The 23837-nt window shown below is 33.6% G+C and overlaps 4 protein-coding genes across 7 annotated transcripts; 2 read left to right on the forward strand and 2 right to left on the reverse strand.

Annotated features, from left to right (window-relative positions):
- The first annotated feature begins 252 nt into the window (after positions 1–252).
- LOC126873241 (meteorin-like protein) lies at positions 253–4212 on the forward strand. Its single transcript, XM_050633925.1, has 3 exons — positions 253–2242; positions 3112–3763; positions 3862–4212. The coding sequence occupies exons 1-3, from the start codon at positions 2109–2111 to the stop codon at positions 4075–4077; spliced, it is 1002 nt and encodes a 333-aa protein (XP_050489882.1). The 5' UTR covers positions 253–2108; the 3' UTR covers positions 4078–4212.
- A 513-nt stretch (positions 4213–4725) lies between these two features.
- On the reverse strand, positions 4726–9846 carry LOC126873231 (testis-expressed protein 2). Its single transcript, XM_050633905.1, has 5 exons — positions 9711–9846; positions 9065–9196; positions 5948–8945; positions 5767–5839; positions 4726–5671 (listed from the first exon to the last, which is right to left on the reverse strand). The coding sequence occupies exons 2-5, from the start codon at positions 9111–9113 to the stop codon at positions 5339–5341; spliced, it is 3453 nt and encodes a 1150-aa protein (XP_050489862.1). The 5' UTR covers positions 9114–9196; positions 9711–9846; the 3' UTR covers positions 4726–5338.
- Positions 9847–10360: 514 nt separating this feature from the next.
- Positions 10361–14764, forward strand: LOC126873233 (serine/threonine-protein kinase/endoribonuclease IRE1). 2 transcript variants are annotated; one of them, XM_050633909.1, is made up of 13 exons: positions 10361–10509; positions 10588–10730; positions 10794–10836; positions 10920–11299; positions 11381–11600; positions 11697–11926; positions 12016–12353; positions 12503–12663; positions 12753–13039; positions 13137–13433; positions 13571–13746; positions 13864–14055; positions 14142–14764. In XM_050633909.1, the coding sequence occupies exons 2-13, from the start codon at positions 10694–10696 to the stop codon at positions 14514–14516; spliced, it is 2736 nt and encodes a 911-aa protein (XP_050489866.1). In that variant the 5' UTR covers positions 10361–10509; positions 10588–10693; the 3' UTR covers positions 14517–14764. The 2 variants fall into 2 exon arrangements, with proteins under 2 accessions (XP_050489866.1, XP_050489865.1); XM_050633908.1 differs by having other exon boundaries at positions 10588–10717.
- A 1581-nt stretch (positions 14765–16345) lies between these two features.
- On the reverse strand, positions 16346–23207 carry LOC126873237 (putative inorganic phosphate cotransporter). Of its 3 annotated transcripts, XR_007692346.1 has the most exons (6): positions 22575–23207; positions 19816–20051; positions 18345–19242; positions 17361–17678; positions 16877–17016; positions 16346–16791 (listed from the first exon to the last, which is right to left on the reverse strand). XR_007692346.1 is itself a non-coding variant. In XM_050633920.1 (5 exons), exons 1-5 carry the CDS (start codon positions 22597–22599, stop codon positions 16994–16996), a joined length of 1500 nt encoding a protein of 499 aa, XP_050489877.1. In that variant the 5' UTR covers positions 22600–23207; the 3' UTR covers positions 16346–16993. The 3 variants fall into 3 exon arrangements, 2 of the variants coding, with proteins under 2 accessions (XP_050489877.1, XP_050489876.1); XM_050633920.1 differs by having other exon boundaries at positions 16346–17016; XM_050633919.1 differs by having other exon boundaries at positions 16346–17678.
- Positions 23208–23837: the final 630 nt, after the last annotated feature.

Genomic DNA, 23837 nt, shown 5'->3' on the forward strand with positions numbered 1-23837 from the left:
ACTTGTATGAATTGCTCGATGATTTTATATTATTTAGATCGGGGCTCAAAGAGCCACGATTACTTTGGACAGAAAAGTATGTTACGTTACTGTGGCCACTGTCACGTTTGAAAATGTATGTGTGCATATTTCATTCTTATTCCATTTATTTAGGCATCTTAATGCGATATTCGAAAATATTCTTTTCCATGATTCTGAATTTTTACCTTTGGATGGTTTTAAAACTGCTATGAAAACGATGGGCGTGCGTTCTTACGATCCATGTCCAGATCAGCTTGTCCGAGGATATGTAGATCGGCAAACTTTTTGTACGGAAGCGTAAGAGATAACCTTTCGTTGCCTTATCTAAGATGGATTTACAAATTGCGCTTGAATATTTATAAATCAAAAAAGAATGGGAATGTTCGTATTCTTTTCCAGATCGAACAGCATGAAAAATGAATTGTTGCATATGGCGACTGAAACCAGTCGACGTACATAGGCGTGAAGCAGAATAACTTATAATTCCTTTGCATATTGTATACTTTATCACAAAGCGTATATATTTTATGTCTATTTATTATTAAATATATACAGTGGTTCACGAAAATATTCGAACACTTATCATGGAAAATTTTTATGATATATTAATTAATAGAAATTTTTTATATATATTATGTGTGTTATACAAAACATTTTGAAATTTCATTAGCAATGTATTGAGACTCGATCTCATGATTATATACTGATAAAATTTGAAAGAAATCTAAAAATGTGTATACAAACTACAAAATATTTAGCACAAACATACGTTTCTTAAAGGTCACAAAGATGTTTAAACAATCAAATATTCATTATATTAATAAACCCCGATATTCAGCGGAATCATCTTTATATGTTTAAGATGTTTGTAGTAAATGTCTTGCAATTTCTATATGTATTTTCACGTTGATTTCAATATCCAATGTAAATATAGTAATAGTCATATCATAAAAGTTTTCTACAGTAAATGTTCAAATATTTTTGTGAGCTATTGCATTATTACGATGCAAATTTTATTTATATGAGTAGAAAAAAATGAATTTCTTTTGGTAATAAATACGATCAACGATATGTTCTTGTATCACGTCGAAAAAGTATAGAAACGAAAGGAAACGAAAACGAGACGAGACGAGAACAGAAACATGACAAAGCCACTCGAAGAACCAACCAGAGAGAGGAGAGAAGGGTGAGAGTCAACAGACGAAGCGAGTCGAGGTAAAACGAGTCGACTCGAGTCGAAGTGGACTCTAACGAGCATGGTAAAGAACGTCAGGCTAGAGAGAAAGTGAGTGAGCGTGCGTGCATGCGAGCAAGCGAGCGCGCAACCAAACGATATAGTTCGAAATAGTTGTGCACAAGTTGTGTAAACGGTGTGGCACGCGTAGCTGATCAAACCGATCGAGATTTGCGTGTGGTTTAACTTCGCCGTACTATAACATCGCCTTGTGATCAAACCTTTCTACTTTCAACGCATTCAATGGTAACAAGCATGATCCTTCGAATTTCCTCCGTCGTGTTCCTCGTGCGTACACCATTACACGATCGTTCGACGAAGAATACGCAGTGTAGAAACCAGAGCAAGTAGTTTACACCAGTGAGCGCAATCTAAGGACATTCGTGATTTATTTTGTCTTTGAGTTCTTTAACGCTAGACTATTACTACATCGTTATGCCATTCGCATTTCTAACAACGATGGTTAATCTGAAATCAAGTATCGTGCTTTCCTGTAACAGCGACGAAATTATATTAGGAGAGTGAAATATCAATATTTCGAAGAAAGAAGAACTTTACTGTCGAATACCTGTACACGCATTCGTGTACAATCTTTTTGCTAACACAGTACCGATTTTCTTTATACTAGTATACATACATATGTGTAAGGAAAACGTACATATATACATGAATATTTTCCCTGTAAAATTGTAAAAAATCATAACCAACGATGTTGAAAACGTATACTACCACTGTTACTACTGCGAGTTAAATCGAATCTGGAATTTAAGAAACATCGGATTGGGAAGATTTCCTTTTGCAGAAATGCAAATTCTAATTGAAATTTAGTCGAAACGATACGGAATCACGAAAAATGAGACCGCTCACATTTATGGCCTGTTCGGTGCTTTTACTATCTTTACTGCTACTCATTAGCATCGTGTCATCGGCCCCTTCCTATGAACATGTTGCCCTTCAGGCTGCCGACCAATGTGATTGGATTGGAAGGTTAGTATTCTTTATTCTTGTTATATTCTCGATTTCGATCGGTCCATAAAAAATTTACATATTCAGTTTGAAATATTATGAAATATTTGTAAGCTTGTCTTTCTATCCACATTTCTTTCCAATGATTTACTCCGAAACCCGCGCAATTATCATTTTCCCTCCAATTGAATCTGTTACGCAAAAATTTCATCAATTTTATCCCCACGTTTACATTTAGGTGCTTATGCATACCTGTATATCTTTTTAAATTCCTCTTGATAACGGGTAACGAAACCATGTATGTATCTAATAAACATATATGTATATATATGTACATATACATATATATAAACTTTTATTAAGCGCGAAACCAGTCGCCCGACTTACGGTGAAACCGGTTTTCCTCGTCCAGCGAACAAACACAAGCAAACCTAAGAAAGATCGCATGGACTGGACTAGAGCATTCGATTTATCATCTCTTTCTCCTTTATAAGGGAGAATGAGTGGCCTGCGTGCATGTATTTATGTATATCTACGTATGCACGTATGTACGTATATATGCGCAAGTAGAAAGAAATGTACAATAAGCTAAAAAAGAAGAATGATTACGTGGCCAAGTGCAGTTGTCGATAATAACCATTATCATCCTAAAAAACGAAAGAACCGTTTCTGCTGTTATAATTCCATTTCAACTGGAGACTTAAAAAAGAAAGAATCAAGATGATATAAAGATACAGGGAAATTGTCTGAGTATCTTTCATCTCTGGAATATGTATAATATACCAAAATATAATATGATTGTAATCATATACATATAAGAAGATAGAAATAAGTAATGTATATTTAATCAGGACGTAAATAATTTCTTTCTCTGCCTGATTACGTTGCAGCGGAGGTGGAGGTCGAGGTGTTCGACCAGTATATCTGCGATGTTCCAGAGGAACGGTACTTTGGCGGTATCCACGAGGAGCTTTACGAGTTGTTCTCTCGCCCCCTGTTTTAGCTGGATTCGTATCGAAAGCTAATTACGGAATGAATCACGGAAAGGGCAACGTCAATAAGAAGAACGACAGCTATTGGAATAACAACGATGACCCATTTCAGTTATCCGGTTTCCGTACTTGTACCAAGATTTCAGGTCCAGTACGAGTATATCTGGAAACTCATGGCAAACTTCGGTCAATATACTCGCCGAGAGACGGCAAAGATATAGCTTCACATAGATGTTTTCATGCGAAAAAACAACCCGCAGCACTTTACATAGAAGCGGAAGAATTTACGTTGGGTGAACTTCACAATGCGAGATTACAATACGATTTAGAAGTACGGTATGTCGACATTCGACAAGGAGTATCGCAACGATTTAATGATGAGGAGGAAGACTGTAGACCGTGTACTATGGATGAACTAGCTAAGGCGTATTGTCAAAGCGATTTCATAGCCAGGGGTACCGTAAGTGCTGTCCAGAGACGACCAAATTTAGAAGCTGCCGAACTCGTCCTTAGAGTAACAAAAATTTTACGTCGGATCGAAGAGAATGAGGTAACAGCTTTTCCTTGTCTCTTTTGCTATATCTGTTCACAATTGTATACATAGACATGTTTGTAAATTAACGTTCATTTTGATGTATTTCGAAACAGAGTAACAACGATGCAGATCCTACCGATTCCCATGACCGTAAAAATGTTCGTGTAAGGGTGCCAACTGCCTGTGATGCACGTCATGGCCAAGGAGAATTTGTGATAATGGCTAAACGAAGACTCGGTGATCTTGTTCTGGTCTGTGCACCGAGAATAGAAACTTGGGCAAAGACAGTCCGCGAATTGGAAACTGCACCGTGTGTTCTTCAAAGTTAGCACACCCACGTTCCAAAAATCGCCTGTAAATAATTTATTTTCCTATTCTGCGTTGTATGAATATCGATCTCTAAACTGTGATATTGTTTTGTGGAAATTTTATCGTGAGAAATACATGACTTTTTAGCAATATAACTAACAATTTCCATCTATCTCTGTTATGATTATGTATCCCGAATTTTAACCGAGCGGTAGCAATTATTTGAATGCGTGTTTAGAATTTTAATCTAATCAATCGCCAATCGTCAATTTAGAAATTTAAACGATTATGAATACACTTCTAATTCTTATTTGTTTCATATATTTATACAAGATTAAAATTTCAATCTATATGAGTTCACTTGCATTACACATTGAAACGTTAGTTTAACAGTCACATTGTGATATGTACACACACGAAAAATCAGTCGTAGTGTAGAAATAATTTACAATTATTATGCTATGTTCGAAACTAATAAATATGCGCGTTCAGTTTATTTCATATTTCGCAACTCTGACTGTGAAGTGATCAATTTACAATCCTATATTATAGTAATGTTTATAAATAATAAACAATTACTCTATCGTTAGATTTATATTGAGTTATATTACTTCTCAATCATCGATACCATTGATGCAAAAATAATCATTAATGTCGTTGAGACACTGTTGTTATTAATATTATTATTATTATTATCACAAATAATATGTATTAAGCCCTTTTTGTTTTACACGATGTAAGTTTTACACATTGCCAAAGCGAAGGAATAACACGATACATGGTCCCAAAGAAACGATCAAAAATTGACATATTGAAAATTTATGTAAAATTAAAAAATTACGAATCAATATTTTCATATGGTGTGCAAGAAACAATGCTTGAGAAATAAAAATTGATCACCATTTACTAGGACGTATTTAATACAATTTTAGTTGTTATTAGTCTGTTCTTAATTCTTCATTCAATTTGTTCTTAATTCAAATTCGTTGCTTTGGAATAATTACAAGCGTTTCATCATCTCTTTTCTATTTCATCGTAATTCTTTTGTCGTCAAGTTTGTTTATAAGTTATAATGCACATATAAGAAGAATATATTGCAACAGCAATACTATTGAGAAGCGCATACACGCGAAATTTTGCAACGATAATATATTTGTCATTTGCTGGTCGAATATACATTGCAATTATGAATCAGATATGGATATTCTACACGGTAGTTCATTTATCAATGGATTATGTACAATACGATACGACAATCAGAATTTTTCATTTATTATGCGATTATCGTATTGTTGTATAAGGATAATTAGGACATAATGGTAAAATGAGATCGTCCATATTTGGCAAAACAACCAGTTTTTCAAATTCCCTGAGTAACTTAGTTTCTATCCATTTTGTTATGTAAACGATATTAACTGTTCTCTCACCAACCGCGGGTTTTACGGTAAGACTCACTTTCGGTACAGGCTTAAAACCGTACCATAAACGATCGGACGGTGCTGGTGGAATGTTTAATGATAGACAACCTTCAATACTTGAAACGGTAACCATCAACCGAATCTCCGTATTTGAAACACCTTCCATAGCCCTTCGAACATAGGACAGTTCGGTGGCCTGATAATTGGAACACATGAAAAAGCAAATATTAATAGATATTGATCTGAATGTTACTAAATAAATTTTTAGAAAATGTAACAAAACATATTTACATGTTGAAAATATTTATTTGCAGCTATTTTATCCACCATACTAAGAAATTTTCTTCCAGATGATTGTGTAGATCTGCAAAAAACAAACGAAGAAAGAAAGAGAGAAAAGAAAAACCAGATAGATTAAGATATCGACGTAGAAGGAAATGAATGATAAAATGATATTACTGTTATAACTTACGTTGTTTCTTTGGACATATTGTACGATTGTGTTCTAGAATTATCACAATCCTCTTCTGTAGACGTTTCTGGCGTATCTTCTACATCACTATCGAAAATTGGTGATCTAGTTATTACTTCGTTTGATTTTTTTGTTGAAATAATCGTATCATCAGGAACTGATCCAGTTCTTGTCAATTTCATTAAATTCAATTTTGTTTCAACAGTCATAGTCAAGGATCCTTTATATGTTATATCTAAATTAAGCCAGAGACCTCTTTCGTTAATTACTGGTTTTGTTACATTGTGAATAACAGGAGATCCTTGACCTATTGCTACCTCTGAAACCAAAAGGCACTCCATAAAATATGGTAGTTTTATGTTGGATAACTTGCGTTGTATTTTATCCTGTATAAGATGTATAGTTTCAGGACACTTGCGTACGTCGAAAAGTATACGAGCTATTAGACAATTAATCCAAAGTGAGTTTTCAGCAGATGTGGAAATTGCACCTTCTGACATTGGCGAACAGCTACTATCCAAGTATTTTGCCATATAAGCGTTATAATTAAGCTCAGGTATGGTTTCGTGTGAATTACTAGCTGAAAGAGAGCTTTTTGATTCTGCGTTGATTTTATGTTGCGTTGATTGAGTATTAGGTATAGTGGACGACGTATCAATCGCAAACAATAATGAATCATTTTTTTTAACGGATCGAGATGCAGCTAAAATTAAACGTCTGTACCAATCTTCTTTTTCACGATCAGTTCTGGCAAAAATAAATATTTTTAATTTATTCTTTCGTTCACCATTATTATGGTGTTCTCCTCCCTCATCCCCCTTCCCATCCCTCCCCTCTTCCTCCTCTTCATCTTCCTCCTCCTCTTCTTCCTCCTCCTCCTCCTCCTCCTCCTCCTCCTCCTCCTCCTCTTCCTCCTCTTTTTTCTTATTTCTTTTCTTGTGTACTTTATTATAATAATAACTACCATAGTCATCAATTACCATCTGTGCTTTTTCTTCTTCTGATTTTTCTAAATCTTGTCCTTCTTTCCGTCCATTCTTTACTTTCTTTTCATAATCTCTTTCTCCTCCTACTTTTACTGTTATTTTCTTCCCTTCCTCTTCCTCTTCCTCTTCCTCCTCTTCATCATCTTCTTCTTTCATCTCATTCTGCCTCATTTCCTTTCTTTGTGTGCTCTTCTGTTGTTCTTCTTTTCTACTCTGCTTTTCCTCTTCCCACTCTTCTTCCTTTTCACTCCATGTTTTTACAATTGATTTCTTACAAGTTTTTATGTCGCTTGATATATCTTTTCGTTTCTTTTTTTTTTTATTAGTACTAGTGTAACTCTTTTTCAAATCTCTTCTTATTTTATCCTCCTCTTTCTGTTGTTCCTTGTAGTCTTCATCCTTCTTTTTCAACTTCTCTTCCATATAAATTTCTGTTTCTTCATTCTCTACAAAACATTCTTCGTATTCGTTGTCAAGATAATCACTAACTGAATCATAATTATAATTTTTATTGTCATCGTTGTCTTCATCGGTATCTTCCACTTCCACAAACTCACAAAATTCTTGTTTTACTATTGGCTCCTCATTCTCCATATTGACAAACAAAATTTCATTCTCATCTTGTGTTTCTTCATCTAATTTTTTTGTATACTTCTTATCAAATTTATATTTGACTTTTTCTTTTAGGTCCATTTTGTGATAACTATTTATCGAATATTCATCATTGGTTGTACTTTTCAAAATTACATTACAAATTAATGCTTCCTTTTCAAGGGCTATACAAATCGGATATTTTTTACTCCATCTTCTTCTTCTGGCAAGCCCGTGGGGAAGAAGTTCTATCTTTGCTCCAGTTAAATTATAAGCTCTCTTTTTAATGAATTTTAATTTATGTTTAGGCTCATCCCAGACAGCTTTCTTTGGAACTTTTATCCTGGTTTCCAGAATACGCAAAATATTTTCCTCCATTCTGAAGAAAACAGACTTTGTGCGTGCCACGTGATAATTATTCGGTTCATAATTATAAGGCAATTCATTTAACCAACCTTGATATCTTTCAACCACAGCATGTTCCTCTACAGCTGGAATCTCTAAAACATGTATTGGCTGACTAGAAAGGCATTCTTCATCTGGCAAAGTGGTTAAAATCTTCTTCAATTTTGTTACTATGTCATAGAAGGTAACAGTTACAAAAACACCCATCATAAATCCCAGTAAATACTCTGCTAATGGAATAACGTAATAAATGCAGGAAATAGCAATAAGAACAGCAATAGATTTATATGTTGCTTGGCAAATTAATTGTTTAATCAATTGTAAAAACACAGTTTTGAAATCTATTTTCTTTGAAAATGTTACTGAGCTTGTATAGGTCTGTTGTGGGAAAATGTTATAATTATTGTTACTACTAGGTGGCTCTGAATTTGATGAATCATTTATTGAAGAGGAAGGAACGTCTTCGCTGATGTTTTGTGGAAATTCAGAAGCTTCAATGCCACTCTCAACACACTCATCCTGTAAACTTTTGTCTTTTAAGCCAGTTTTTACTCCAGAAAAACCTACGTATCTGGCTGCATTGCCTCTTTTACGAATATCATCCACCTTTTCATCGCTAGGTGTAACACAGCCTTGATCCTCTAAATCACTGACACTTGAGCTTTCTGCTTTGGAATGACGTCGTTTCCGTTTGTCACTTTTTATTTCAGACAGTTTTTCCTCGAATGTCTTGGTTATTTTTCCTTTAATATCGGAGAATACTTTCCATGGATCCAGGGATGGCGGCGTACCTTCTAGCAAAATATTTTCCGCACTGACAGAACGGGTTTCCGAGTTGTTTTCGGAAATATCCGACTCGTGAATGCATCTCGATGGAGTAGAAGTTACTTTGGACGAGATCTTTTCGCATTCAGGTGTTAATCGCTTCTCTTCGTCTGTGCTAGGATATATTTCTTCCAATTCATCGTCACTAGCATGGTAATGAATTACAGGAACTGAAGTTGCAATAGGTTTACCTTGCCGAAAGAGAAACAAACGATCGATCAAGTACCTTTTGTCATATCGCTATTACGTTAACTCTGTAAAATAGATACTTATTTATCGGATTTTACCTATCTATCTAAATTAGTCTCACCTTTTATCATTGCCAGTGTTATTTTTCTCGGGCTGTGTTTAGCACTCATGGTCGAAGCGAATTGGTTCGATAATCAGCCGATTCATAAACATCCTTTAACGTACATCATCACGAATGTCGACTACGTTATTGCTTAGAACGATAATCATTTTATCATTTCTTATTAATCTCTTACTATCACTTTAATCTTTTCTTATGATAAACATAATCAGAGAAACATTTGCGCGTTTATTTTCAACACCCAACTTTTGGATTCGTGTGATCCAAATATGTGCACTTATATATAAATATATATATGTACATATATGCACATATAGATACTGTATTCACACTAACATCAATGTTTAATAATAATATCTCAAATGTATACAAATTTTACTTTGTACGCACTGCCTTAAAGTTAATACTTTGTCCAAAATTATTCATATTTTTTCCACTGATATTTACTACTTGTCTCATTTTATTAAACCTATATTTCCACCATATACGCTTTGCTACGTTTACATAAAATATTTACAGTATATACTATAAATGTCAAAATTAACCAAAAATTAAGACAGTTGAGTTGTGAGTCGAGCGTTAAGATTATGCAATAGAGTCAATTACAAATTACTAATGTTTCGTGCTTATTATTAAACATACTTACAATTAGTGCATTGTATTGACAATACAATACTTTGGCATACGCGATGCACATGAGCCACGTGTCCATGACGTTATCTATGTATACTTTGGATGTATGCGCGAATCACTGAGTTATCTGCTGCGTCTCAAATATTTTAATATTATACGTTTTCTTCTTACTCTTAAAATTCCCTATTAATCGTGATGAGTCATTAAATTATTTAATTCTATCTATAATACATCAGTTTTGAAAGTAAACAAGCTGTGTATAACAAAAATTATGCATTTTATTTTTGTTAAGATATATACCATGTGAGATTTTAGTTTATGATTATCTTTCAACGTATACGTACTTAGTAGTACCTACGCGAATAGCAATGTTAACTGTGAAAACAAACTTCTATCGGTTTTTTAAAAAGTCATTAAATTTATATCACGATACTCAATATGTATGTAATATTAAGTATATATGAAGCAAAAGGAAGACAAAGTATTTTGTAACAGACACATTTGACGATGGGTATTTAGGAGAGATTTTCGAAAATTACGAAAACACTTGGACGAGATGACGAAAAAAGTCGTCGTTTGTTATAGAGAGGGATGTAAAATTAGAATATCGTACCATTTTATAGATATAGTTTATTGCTTTTAAAACACCTATTTATTTTGGTTAACATATAAACAACTAATTACATAAAATACAAATCATGCGATTTGGGCTTATACTAATCTTTTTGACCATTGGACTTTTCATTGAGAATGTCTGTGGTCAAACTGAAAGATCACAGAAATCGGATTATTTTAAGACCTCTGAGGGAGAAGTATGTTGATTTTTTTGGTTCTTCTAATGTACATAATTAAAAAGTTTCCTCTATAAATTTAAGATGAACTTTTTGTAGCATAAACAAAAGAGGGATACGGAATTAATACCAGAGCAAGATGATCCTCTCTTAATATTTTCTACATTAGATGGTTCCTTGGTTGGTATAAAACAACGCTCTGGGAATGTGCTCTGGCGACAAAGCGATGGTATTGTTAATAGGTATAATTCATAGGATCTAGCTTTTACCAAACTAGTATAACCATTTTTAAGCATTTGTTGCAGAACCAATTGTCAAGGTACCAGTTGATCTTGGCAGGACTTCCATGTGAGTATATTAGAATTTATTTTGTGAAAGTATTGTTGTAGTCATAACTCAATTATTATTATTAAGTTCTGTGCTTGTTTCAGGCCTATGTTTTTACCAGATCCAAAGGATGGTTCTTTGTATATATTTGGGGCAGAAACTGAAGCTCTAAAAAAGCTGCCATTCACCATTCCACAACTTGTGACTAATAGTCCTTGTCGTAGCAGCGATGGAATATTATATACTGGTAGAAAGATTGATACTTGGTTTGGTATTGATCCTAGAACTGGTGAAAGGAAGCAACTACTAGGATTTGATGAAGTTAAAAATACTTGTCCTCTAGAAATGCAGAATGTTGTATTTATGGGACGTACAGAATATAATATCATGATGGTGGATAGCAAGCAAAAGAATCGAAAGTGGAATGTTACGTTTTATGATTACACCGCTACAAAAATGGAACCTGAAGGAATAGAAAATTATGGTTTGACTAATATATAACTTTTACATATTGCTTTGTTATATGATATATTACCATGAATGCAATAGCAATTTTATTTTATAGATCTGGTTCATTTTGCGACAAGTTCGACTGGACGGATTGTTACTGTAGATAGAAGATTAGGAATAATTTTGTGGGAGCTGGATGTACAGAGTCCAGTGATAGCAGTGTACATCGTAAGGGAAGATGGCTTGTTAACAGTTCCTTTTACTAGTGTTGCAGATCAAACTTTGAATCTTCTTCTAAAACGTTTTGCAAACAAACCGAGCGACATTCAATTATTGTTAGTAATTGATACTTTTATAAATTGCTTGATTCAAGTATTCATCGTTATTGTTTTATGTGAAATTAATTCACAATACCTGTTCTCTTTTCACAGTCCAACATTATATATTGGCCAACATAGACACGGACTGTATGCCTTACCATCTCTTGTAGATTCAACAACAGCCACAATATCGAGTAATATTGGTCAGTTGCTACTTGAAGGTCCATTATCAGTTCCACAATTAGCAAAAAACGACAATGGAAATGTTTCTCTGTCTAATTCATATTTTGACAATACTGACTTTATTGCTCAGACTGGATATCAGGCAGTCATAACACTAGGTAATGGTAATGATTAAAAATAATTGATTACTTTAATTAATACTAATATTATTTACTAACCGAATTTTGTGAACTTATTTGGAGAACAGGTCACTACGAAATACCAGCTGAATATAAATTGCAGGATCAACAACCACTTCAAATTACTGGTCGGTCCGATCCTGTCATCGAAACATTACCTTTGCAATATTTCAATTCCACAAAACAATCATTATTCAGCTTACAAAATGATGATAAATTTAACAACAATGGAAATAATGGATCGTGGCGTGAGTTGATGCAGAATACTTATATAATGGGCAAGAATTGGCTCAGTCAGCAAGAAAATAAAGGATTAAAATTAACGTTAGTCGTATTGCTGGGATGTATACTAGCAATGTTCTGGTACTTTAACGCACAATTTAAGGAGTTTCAACAACTTTCTCAGGTATGTTTTTTCTTTGCATTGGTGTACATTTGTTTTTCATTATATTTAGTTTTCCTTTGCTATTAGTGTATTAGTTCTATCTATATCTCTAAAAAGTAGCTAGTTTACGTCATTGGAATTTCTAAACGATCAACAATTTTTTATCACAGGGTTCTCGGGAAAATAGTAGTACCAATGATTATTATGGAATGCGATTAAACACACTCGTAGTTCCTGAGGATATAGGTGAGGGAGTAGTCAAAGTTGGCAAGATAACTTTCGATACTGGACAAGTTTTAGGCAAGGGGTGCGAGGGAACTTTTGTATATAGGTAATATAGAAGAAAGATAGTATGCTTTCTCACTGTTTTAATTAAGCTATACAAAATATATGACATTGGAATTTTATACATATTTTCAGAGGTAGTTTCGATGGACGCTCTGTAGCTGTAAAGCGTTTGTTACCAGATTGCTTTACATTTGCCGACCGGGAAGTAACACTGCTCAGAGAATCGGATGCGCATGCAAATGTTGTGCGATACTTTTGCACTGAGCAAGATAGGATGTTCAGATATATTGCATTAGAATTAGCTGAAGCGACTTTGCAAGATTATGTGGCGGGAAAGTACGATAAACGAAAAATATCCGCGAAAAGCATTCTGCGACAGGCTACATCAGGATTAGCCCATCTCCATCTTCTTGATATAGGTAAGTTTTAGGTTTCCCTGTGATCGCTAAAACACTAAATATATCTATATCAGTATTGTCTTTTTAACAACTTTCTGTTTTTCCTTTTGAACGACAGTGCACAGAGACATCAAACCTCACAATGTGTTATTATCAGTCCCAGGACCACGCGGAGAAGTAAGAGCTATGATATCGGATTTTGGTTTATGTAAGAAACTTCAATTGGGTCGCGTGTCCTTTTCGCGTAGATCAGGTGTAACAGGAACCGATGGTTGGATTGCACCAGAAATGTTAAATGGGAACAGAACTACTTGCGCCGTAGATATCTTTTCTCTTGGCTGTGTGTTTTATTATGTTCTTTCTGATGGAAAGCATCCATTTGGAGATCCATTACGGCGGCAAGCTAATATTCTTTGTAAGAATATACATAGTACTTCGTTTATTTCCAACTTTTGTTTATTTTATTGAGTGCGGATAAAACTGCATCTTCATTCTTTCTCTTTTCTTTTTCGATTTCTATTTCTGACAATGAGCAAATTCGATATATCATAGGCGGAGAAAGTGATTTAATGGCACTTCATGATGGAATTTCCCAGAATGACAAAGAGTTGGCGTTAGTGCTTATAAAAGCAATGATCGCAAGTAATCCATCGGAAAGACCACCTGTAATGGCGGTCCATGATCATCCAATATTTTGGGACCCTGCTACAATTCTTGCATTTTTTCAGGTGCTCTATTTATATTATTTCATACCTTCTTGTATTTAGATTATTTTAGCTATTTCCTATTAACTATTATCAAGGATGAAATTCATCCTTTCCAATTCCTTTTAATTTGTGAATTAGGATGTGAGCGATCGAGTGGAAAAAGACCAGATCGACAGTCCGGCCTTAATTGCACTGGAATCTAATAGCATGCGAGTGTTACAAGGAGATTGGAGATTAATTATTGACATAGAAGTTGCAACTGATCTACGAAAGTATAGAAGTTATCGTGGCGAAAGTGTTCGAGATTTACTAAGGGCATTACGAAACAAGGTTCGAGTACAAACATAAATTGTAAAGATCGAGAGAATGACGTTTGAATTTTATTTTTCGTTAATGGTTCCAATGATTTGTTGTAGAAACATCACTATAGAGAATTGAGTCCGCAAGCCCAAGAAAGCCTTGGGTATATCCCCGACAAGTTTACCGATTATTGGCTCTCTAGATTTCCCACTTTACTTTCGCACGTATGGTGTGCTATGCAAGGTTTCCGCGAAGAGCCAACATTAAGGGGATATTACCACGCTGATTACATATTCGCAAATACTTGTGAAACAGAATCTTTACAGATACAAAATACGCGACCGACAGATTACATGATAACGTCAAGTCCCTGGAAAGTCCAAGATAATATAGATTGGAGTCCGAATAGAGCAAGATGTCGTGGTCAACGAAGAAAACACGAAAAGAAAAAACTAGAAATACCAGTTGCTTGGACCTTACCTTCGAATTAGAGAATCAATGAGTTGTGGTTTTATGTTATTTTATCAACATGATGTATATATGTACTTCATTAGCGAAGAGATGAACGTACCTTTTCAGAAATGCGCTCAAGTAACGACACTGCAATTATCAGTAGATTTTTTAAAAAAGGTCAACTAACTCACTAAGCGGTGCAAAAAATTGAAAATATTTGTAAATAATGCGATACTAGTAAAGAATATTTGTAAAAAAAGAGGAAAATAAAAAAAGACAGAAAGAATTCATCGTGTTAAATATAGATCGTTTATTTTGAAAGTGGTGCAGTCCATTTTTTGGTTGTTTCGAGAAAATTAGAGATTAGCATATTAGTCAATTCAAAAATATAGATTATGTCAAGTCTGGAAATATTTTTACTAATTTATCGATATGTAATTTGATTATATAAATTTCTTTTAGGCGAATTTAACTAAAATAATATTTATTTATAGGCTATCAATGGACTTACACCATTTTCATAATTAGTCAATTGTAAAAATCATTTAATTTCAATTGTGAAAAATTAAATATCACTTAAAATATATTTTGTATGAATCCTATTTTGTTTATAAATAATAACATAATAGGAGTAATATTTTTTATTTTGGACGTTAATTATATTTATATATTGTTAAACTTAACATAAAATATTGATATTATTTATTTATGTTTTTTATGTTGTAGTGTTTCGAAATATTCATGATGCACAGGAAGTATATAAGGTAATAACTGCTCCATATCTTTATATTTTTCGTATGTAATAGGTCTGGCATCGTTATACAAAGGCGTCAGGGCGGTTCTTTCAAATTTTAGCGGTTTTCCCTGATATGTAGGTGATAAATCTAATGTCTTAAAGTCTGTGCCCTCCATCGATGTTTTATATAAAACAGTGTACATACATACATAAGAGTATACATATCCAATATATTTTCAGTCAGTTTATCTTTTCTCCGTTATTTTTTTTTTTTTACTCGTTTTTGAATTGCGTTTTGTAGATTTTTTGTTGAAATGAAATTCTCTCGTTCCATTTCGTGTAAAATAAATCTTTTATTTTGTCTACATTGTTTTATAACATCATAATAATCCTGTGGTGCGTACAAAAAATTCTTTTTTCGTACTACCCCGCCACCTATGTCTATGGAAATTGGACTTACACCACTTTCATAATTAATCGCTATGCAATTTCTTTTATTGGCCAATTTTAAATTGAACGCATTTGCATTTGTAAGCATTGGCGTTTTTTAAGATGTTAAATATTAACTAGTTATAAATAAAAAGTTTAAACTAAATTAATCACAAATTATGTGATATCTCATTTTTTTACCAAAATGGACTTACATCACTTTCAAAATAAACGGTCCATATATAGCATACCTAAATATGTACAAAATTTGTCTACTGTTTATGTAATATTTGCTCATTTGCTATAAAAAGAAAAACAGGACAAAATTTGTTTTCGATATAAAAAATATTATCTCAGTGGTATAAAAAAAACGGCTTTTGTTTACGTAAAGTGTTCAACTTTATTACTTATTGTTAGTGTGGTGTATCATTGCTGTAGTAAATGTCTGATATGATAAAATATTACTAGTTTATTGGTATAGAAAGAAAGATTTTTGATTACATAAAACGTTCAATCTCATTTTTGAGTTACGTCGTATCATTGCTGTACTAAACGAGTGGTGTGTAATATGTGATAAAATATTATTACCTGCTATTACTACTTGCTTATACAAAACGGTAAATCTTAGTTTTAAGTTATGTCATATCATCGTTGCAGCAAATGAGGGATGCGCGATTTGTGATAGAATTGTTCGAATCATAATTATGAATAGTAAATAATAACAATCAAAAAATACATTTATTTTTTCACGTCGCAATAAAGAGACAAATGTAGAAGTTTATGCCAATATTTGCCGTACATGTCATATGTTTTATACTCCTATTCATAATATATATGTTGTCATTCATATATGTATAAGTGTATACGCACACGTTTTATTTTAAACAATCATATATATATATATATCTATATGTATAGTTTTTCATCATCTTCTCATTTATTTTAGAAACAATATTTAACGATGTACACACTTACTTTAACACACGTAGTTACAAAATATTTTTCAGGTACACTGAATCTCGTTAGTCGCGAGAACACGTCAATGTAACATAATAGCCAGATGTGTCTTTCATTCTCGCTCGTTAACGTGTGTTCGATGTAAATGTATCTACACAGTTGTTCGACTTATCATTCGTTTCGAACTTGGACTAGACAGAAGAAGAGAAAGGAAAGATATTAACTACCGAAAAATTTGAAATACTATTAAGGCTGTACAAAATTTCGTTCCCTCACCATATTTTCTCTTGTTCTTTTTCTGTTTATGATATCCCTTTGTTATACATTATATTCAATATTGCATAATCTGATAAAGCGTGATAAAAGAAAATATAATTAAGGAAGATATTTTGCTTAAGAAAAGAATGTTTTCATTCCTGAAACATTAATAAGAAATATCGGTTTATAGAAAGAAACGAACTATATTACACTTAGAGGTCTAATACATTCCATAAACGAGTAGACGGAATGACTTTTTTTAAATTAATAGAAAATCTAGCGAGTATAATAAGGTAGATAGTCATGAATATAAACGACACGGATACATGTTTTATGGTTTAAGTTTAACGAATCACTTATGTATACAATGCACAAAACTTATCTGCATGTATCTAATATGTATCTCATGCATATTCTATTCAAGCTGTAAAAATCGACGTGTGTTGATTTTTACGCGAATTACATTAAGTCGAAAATATTTTCAATCGCTCTTTAGTTTTACCAACTTCTCCTTTTTCGTTTGCAATTTTCATCCGTCTCTCTTCTCTTTCCCTTCTGACAAATTCAGGATCGTTCCAATACTGAACTTCTCCGTTTGCATACAGTACAAAAATCAGATTAGTCAAGACGAAAACAACAAAAACAATCCAAAATACGAGTCTCCATTGGGCAAGTGTCTGATTCGGAGTTAATTCACTAACGATATACGGTGTCAAAATACCGGTAAAAGCGCCTATTCCATTCACTAGAGCCATTAAGGTGCCAGAATAGTTTGGACTGAGATCTAGAGCATTCACCTTCATTCCTGGATAAAATGTACCTAGAGTAGGAAAAAGAAAGCAATAGAGTTTATAATCAAATGGGAATAGAAATTTCCAAATTAAGTCGAAAGAAAGAAATTGAAGAGCTCACAATAAAAACGACCATTTTCCATGTTTATCTTTTTCTAAAAAAGCGGACTCTAACATTTTAAATTCCTGTTTGATACATTTGAATTTTTATTAACGAAATATTCATCATATTACAGTGAATATTCATCATATACAGTATATTATCTCGAGAACCAAACTGATTAATTTCATCTGTCAGTATCTAATCCCTTAATTTCATTACATAAACACACGATTAATATTTAATTCTCAAGAAACAAATTTTGAAAGATAACATAAATAATAATAAGTTTTGAGGTAAATTTAAAAAGCAGTATTTATAAAATCACCACTTTTCCGTACTTTTCAATTTATAAAGTTGATCAATGTGGTTTCTGAACGGCTCAATTATTCTACGCATATCTCTAGTTAATTTTAGATTAATTAGATTAATCGTGAACAAATTATATTTTTAAGCCCGATTTCCGTAATATCGATTGCACAATATTGAGAGTTTCAATTCTGGTTACTAGAATGTGTTATCATTTAAAAAATTAAAAATGTTGATAAGAGCCGTTTTTGTTGTTATCCAACGTATTGTATATATGTATACATACCCATTAATGTCGTACCAACGGTAAACATAATAACAACAGTTGTTCTGTCACATTCGGCATAAGATGCACCTATGATGAATGCTCCTGGTCCGAGCGAGGCAATGGTAGTACCCAATTTACGTACATTAGTACGTGACATTAGGCCTTTCGTGATCATCCAGTCGGCTAAACAAGATGTCACTACACTACAAATCCACATAGTTAAATAGGGTAATGCGGAGAGTAATCCATTGTCTTTGATCGAATACTTGAGTACGCTGCTCATATATTTCGGAAGGTCATTGACCAAGGTGAAAAAGCCCCAATCATGACCAACTTGTGCCGCTATTAGTGCCCAAAGTGGTACAGATTTAAGAAGGTGTCTCCATGGAACCGAAGGTGGCTTTTTATGCGTATGCGCGTGCATCCTTTCTTGTAGAAAATTTCGTTCTCTTTCGGATATAAATGGATGCGTGTCTGGATTATTGAAGCACGTTACCAGCCATATCAAAAACCAAAGAATTCCGACACTACCGAATACGTAAAACACAGCCGGCCATCCTATCGCCGAGTAATGAATAATGAGACCGGACAAAGAGTTGGCAAATACCGTGCCGAGTTGAGCACCGGCGAATACCAACGAACCGATCATGGACCTTTCTTCAGGTGGTGTCCATTGGGCCAGCATTGCGTTTAACGCCGGGAATGTTGTCCCTTCGCAGAGGCCCATTAACACACGTACGATGATTAGACCTATTGCTTCTCCATATTCTACGACGAACGGTGTAATTAGCGTGAAAACGCCGGTCGCCAATATACCCAAACCGAGGGAATATTTCCCACCGAATTTTTCAGACAACATCCCTCCAGGTAGATGTGTTATCACATAGCCCACGTAAAACGACGACAAGATAATACCCTGAACGAGGAAGATTAAAAACGTGTATTACAAGTGCATATAGAAATACATATGTACTATAAGGTACAATTCGTAATTATTACAATATTTTTTCTTTCGATATCGTAAGTATTTATCATTCATATATATATATATACATACACATATACACTGCCTGCCGTAAGTATTAGAAATCTAAAGTATTTGTTTAATTTATTGGAAAACTCCAGAATATCTTAATTTACTTAATATTTTACGTTATAAGGCACATCTGATACAAATGAAATAACAGATTTAAAATAACATAATTTAGACGCGCATACCACAATGATTGTCTCAAAAAACACCTTGCTAATAAGCTTAGAGTACTGGAACCTCTAGCAAAAGTGAGAATAACATGTGCATTGTTTTTACCAAAGAAGTAGTAGTAGAAGTAGTACTTTGGCAGTTGAATGCGATTAAAAAAAAGTAATATAATTAGAAACTAAAAGCAGTGAAAAGCATTCAATTTGTATTAAATATCAACAGGTGTCTGCCTACTTATACGTATGACAGGCAGTGTACATATGCACGTATGCGCGTGTGTGTTTTTACCTGCATCGTCTCACTCCACTCATACCGTTTTGCGTACGATTGCGTGCCATTGTTACCCCCTTTCCCACTCTCATTCCTGACCGGGCAAGTATTGTCATAGAAGTGTGTCGTATTCTCATGCATCGGAATTACCATCTCGGTAATCGTAATCGACAAGCAGACTCTCATCGCGTAAGCGTTAAAGAGCGCCAAAAAACCCATTATTGCGAATATCCATCGTTGCGGTATTCTTCCACCTGTGTGCATGTAAACATATCTCTTATTGGTAATAGCGTCGATAAATAAACTCACGCTGTCATGTCGCAAAGAAGAAAGCCCGAGGTTAACAGCGCGGAAGGAATGACGATTAGCAGCGGAGCCTTTCCCCTATTGGCAGCTGTCTAACGAACCGTACAAACTTATCTAGGTAAAGGTCAGATTCCTTGCACGTATCACTGACTTCGGCATAGCGCATAATTTCGATTTCGAGTTGTGCTTATTGAAAAGGTAAACGGCAAACGTTGAACCAACAAGGAGTACAAGAGAGGAATGGAAGAAGAGGAAAGAGCGAGCGAGAGAGAGAGAGAAATTCGAAAACGAACATATCCTTGAAACAAAAGGTCATACTCCGATATTTAGCGATTCCGGTAACGATAATTCGTGATCTGTTTTTAATTATGTAATTATGATCTGAAGGGACTAAAGTTACGGACGGCATGTTTTACAAATAGAGGAATTGAAATTCCATTCGCGGTCATCTGTTATTAGCATATCATGTATCAAAATGTAAATGTCGAGAAAGAAAAAAAGAAGTGAAACATAACCAGGAAATAATAGGTGGTTAAATTCTATCAATGGTCAGATTAGAACTCTAACCAAAAGATTAATAAAAAGCTGGGCGACAAGATGATGATAAAGAATATTTGTATATTGCAGCAATATATCGAGACCCACGAGAAGAGTGCTACTTGTGTAGTTACGTAGACGTTATCTATATCGTTTTCCTTACTTATAATGTTCTGTCTAACATTTTTTCATTTTCCAAGATGTGTTGAAATATCTGAAGTCCCCATATTTTTTTTACTTTCTAAGTAAAGTTATATTATACAGACTGTAACGAAATAATGACTAAATATTTTAAAAAGAGAAACAAAAACGGTGCAAAGAAAATAATATATAACACTACAGTTCCCTTCAATTTCGAAATGGTAAATAGAACATTTTAAATTAAAGAGGATAGTATGAATATCTATATCTATATACGTATACAATAAATTGTATTCTGTGTCACAATATCAGGATGTTAGACAAATTTTTCCTTATTTTCTGGTATCTACCATTATTCAAGCATCATTGACATCTTCATATCGTAAATTTTTCTATTTGTAGGTTTCAGTTTCGCATCAAGTAACTATATGTACTGAATCAAAAGGAAAAATCACATTTTTTTTAGATGATAATGAATTATGCGCAATTGACAAAAATAAAAAAAAAGATAAAATTGAAAGGATATATATGCGATACGTGTCTCCTAAATCATTAATGATCACTCCTTATTGATCCATGATACAATCAAACGATCGCATAAGTTTTTGTCACTCGGGTTTTTGTTTAAATATCACCAGACGCAGCATCAACGAGTTTATCTTATCTGACACGATATAAGGAAAATCCAAACATAAGAGGCCAAAAACTACCAATAATGATCATATCGGCAGACAGAATCGCTGATTCGCCGTAAAGATAACGAGAAAGCGATTGTCGGCTTATTTCGTAGATACAAATGATCTTAATTGCTATAATTCTGTCTTATATGTGGAATTAGTTATTTTCCTTACTTCGGTCAACCTTCTCCAGCTGCCGTTCTACATAAAACCAGTCAATGTTATATAAAATCTCCCTTTAATCGGAACACGGTATTTTTCGTATTTTTCACCTTTATTTTTACGTCACGTTCAAAAACTTTATTCATGAATTTTTTTAGTTCTTTTCCGCTCTTCACTTTACACGTTACGTTACTTTGCTTCGTTCTTCTTTTGAAGGTAAAGCAATCGTTTTTTTTAAATGCTTTTTTGTACCATGCGCAAAAGAATTCAAAGAATTCTCGATAAAAATTCAAATACATCACCTAGTTACAGATTACCTAAGATAACGACAGACTATTATTACTGATTTCATCACACATCTAATACTACAGATCACGGAACTTCCCACAATGTTTCTCTAAATAACGTTGACATTTTTCTGCGTAAAAAATTATTTGATTAAGCAATAACTACCATAAATGTAAGAAATCTGCATCGATAGGTATGTAATGATAGGTAACTCTACATCGCTTATGTACATTTCGTTGATCGTTAATTGTCAAGCTACAAAGCTAAGGAAGAAATTTATTACCACGATACCATGAAATATTAATATTACTTTTTTTTCAACAAATCATTTACGTAACTTTTATCGCATATGTAATTGATTTACCCACATAAGATTATTCTCCTTCTATCTCATTCTTAATCTATCTCAATTCTTATTCTATCTCACGAAACGAATAATTATCGAATAGATGAAGCAAAATCCACTAATATCCAGTTCGAGATACAAATTGTGGAAATTTATTACGGGAAATAATAATAATGAATTTTTGTACCATTTAAATAACAATGTGGTACTCGGTGCGTGTAATTTTTTCTACAAAAACTTGGTCGTCTTACTTGCAACGAGAGATCGGATTTGTAGGAAATTAAATAATATCATATTTACAAAATGCAGGTGGTACTTACAACATATTTTGCAGGTGGACAGCATCGTGCGAACGAAAATATATTCTGTGACGATTGATTATGATTGGAATGAGAAACACATAAAAAATTACACGCTTGAAAATCAAACATAAATTGTATGAACGATTCGAAGGCAAATAAAATACATACGATCGCGTTCTTATTTTAGTCTATATACTCGGCGCAGCGAAAGGATAAATCTAGCCAACGAAAATCACGAAAGTTTATGAACAGAGACGGTAAGAGGTATATATGCGTACCCCGACTACATGTTACGATTGACTGAATCGATGCTCTCTGTGCGAATTCATTTTATACTCGTACACGTGCTCCTCACTAAACGCAAAAAGGGAAAGGAAACGTGGATAAGACGCTAAGCGTATTAGTAAAAGTTGACACGAAGGTATGTCTAATGTTAGGGGGGGGGGGGGGGGATGATAACACGCAACGTATTATGTACCCATTTTTGATATTTTTTACTTGTTTAATATCAACCGCATTAAGTGCTTTGATTCGTCGAGAGAACGTTGAAGGTAAGAGGCATTAGCCAGTACATAGATTGATTGCATTCTTTCGATTAAAGAGGAAACACACTTATAAGCATAAGGGTAGGAGGGAAAAAGAGAGGAAAAGTAAAACAGAAGAAGAGAGAAAAAGTAGAAGAGAAGAAGACAGAAAACATCTTTCGTTTGCGGTTATATCTTAATAATACGTATTTTCATTTGAAAAATTAGATGTATATGTATTGGATGAGGTACTTACTTTACAACTTTTCTGTACAACATGATTGATTTATCCTATTTATTAAAATTCCTTGAAACAGATTCCAGTTTTCTGAACAGAATCCATAATCCGAACAAATTAAAGGTTTAATTTTAATTTAATTAATAAGCGAGTAACTAAACCGTAAAATTTTCTTGACATATTACCGGATCATCGGCAGAATTACTTAAATTCAAAGACGAGATTACGATATCGTAATATCCGTATATGTATGCTAAACAGTTGTTGTCTATCTTTTTAACATTAATATTTCGTATCAAAATTAGATAATAAATTGGAATTAAGATGTCACTGATAAAATTATACAAGTTTGACAAGAATGGACATTGTAAATTGCTTTAACGAGATAAGTTCCCAATGTCTTCTACACTTCAGTTTTATTGCTTTTGCTAATCTTAGATCATTATCAAATGAATTATCTCCTTCTTTCTTGAGTATACAACACAGTATTATGTATACTATTTAATTTACAACAGAAAA

This window comes from Bombus huntii, chromosome 14, assembly GCF_024542735.1.
Source record: "Bombus huntii isolate Logan2020A chromosome 14, iyBomHunt1.1, whole genome shotgun sequence".
NCBI classification, from domain to species: Eukaryota; Metazoa; Arthropoda; class Insecta; order Hymenoptera; family Apidae; genus Bombus; species Bombus huntii.